This window comes from Cyprinodon variegatus, unplaced genomic scaffold (genome assembly GCF_000732505.1).
Source record: "Cyprinodon variegatus isolate N-32 unplaced genomic scaffold, C_variegatus-1.0 Scaffold1029, whole genome shotgun sequence".
Lineage (NCBI taxonomy): Eukaryota > Metazoa > Chordata > Actinopteri > Cyprinodontiformes > Cyprinodontidae > Cyprinodon > Cyprinodon variegatus.
Window position 1 is genome coordinate 186,283 of NW_015151482.1, and position 1,080 is coordinate 187,362.

Genomic DNA, 1,080 nt, shown 5'->3' on the forward strand with positions numbered 1-1,080 from the left:
AGAGGTGCAGATTGATGACATGTTCCTGGAATGGACCACTTGGTGATCAATCTGTGTTCAAAGTTCAGTGTCAGTCAGTCAATGCTGTTCCCTGGAATGACGGGGGCGGGAGTTACCTTCAGTTTGGCAGCGGATCCTGGGACCCGAAGGATTCCTTCCGTCTGCAGAGCGCTCTGCTCCAAGACGCCCAGCAACTAGAGAGAGAAGCAGAGAGACAGACAGCTGCTCTGAGGTTTAAATCATCTCCAGCGTCTCCGGCTGTTCCGTCGCTGCTTGCTGCTAACCACCGTTTCTATTGCAATGTTTCAGCTGCTGATCTGAACCTAAAATACTGATGCAGCGTTAAAGAAGCGGCCATCAGGCCCTGAAGGTTTCCAACAGACAGATTCTTCACCTTCTGGAAGAAGACAGGAACTTTGACTCCAGGAAACGTCTTCCTGTCGTTGTCCAACAGAGAGTTCAGAGAGACACCGAACACGCCGCTGTCTGATGGACAGAAGACAGAACAGTCACTTGTACTGAACCTCCACTGAGGGACAGGCTGGCCTTAAACTGGACGAAGCTACGCCAGCCGTCACACCCTTGGTTGGTCTAAGGAGAATAAGGATCTGACTAGAGGGAGAAATCTACCTGTTTCAGATCTATTACGGCTTCAGCATTAGCTCTTTAGTATGCCTGCATGTTCTACAAAGGCATCTAGAACATGCAGAACACCTGCTGAAGAGCACCAGAGAACTGGATCAGCGCATCTAGGAGAAAAACATCTAGAACATCAGCAGACAGAGTCACACTCCATCATGGCCTAATCTAGAACAGAAATGTTTTAAAGGGAGTGAAAAAACTTTGACTTCCTGTTTTAGCTGATCTACATCTGATCGCCTGGAAAATGGTTCCATGTTCCACTAGTTCCTGAAGCAGAAGGAACCAAAGCTCAGTCTGTCTGTGGAGAAAAACCACGAGGTCTGAACCTTAAATGTTTTGTTGGAATTAAAGGAACAGCTCTAGATGGTTTAAATCTATCTGATCGAATTCAGTTTGTTCATGTTAAGGACAGATCTTCCTCATGCTCAAAGGTTACCT

The 1,080-nt window shown here is 47.0% G+C and overlaps 1 protein-coding gene across 1 annotated transcript in view; it reads right to left on the bottom strand.

Moving 5' to 3' along the window:
• Positions 1–1,080, bottom strand: part of LOC107100927 (rho GTPase-activating protein 28-like) — a 15,288-nt gene that overhangs the window by 4,862 nt on the left and 9,346 nt on the right. The window contains exons 6-7 of the mRNA XM_015399609.1: positions 395–486; positions 117–194 (exon numbers count right to left, since the gene is read on the bottom strand). Of these exons, the coding sequence (XP_015255095.1) occupies positions 117–194; positions 395–486 (170 nt within the window). The remainder of the gene's footprint in view (positions 1–116; positions 195–394; positions 487–1,080) is intronic.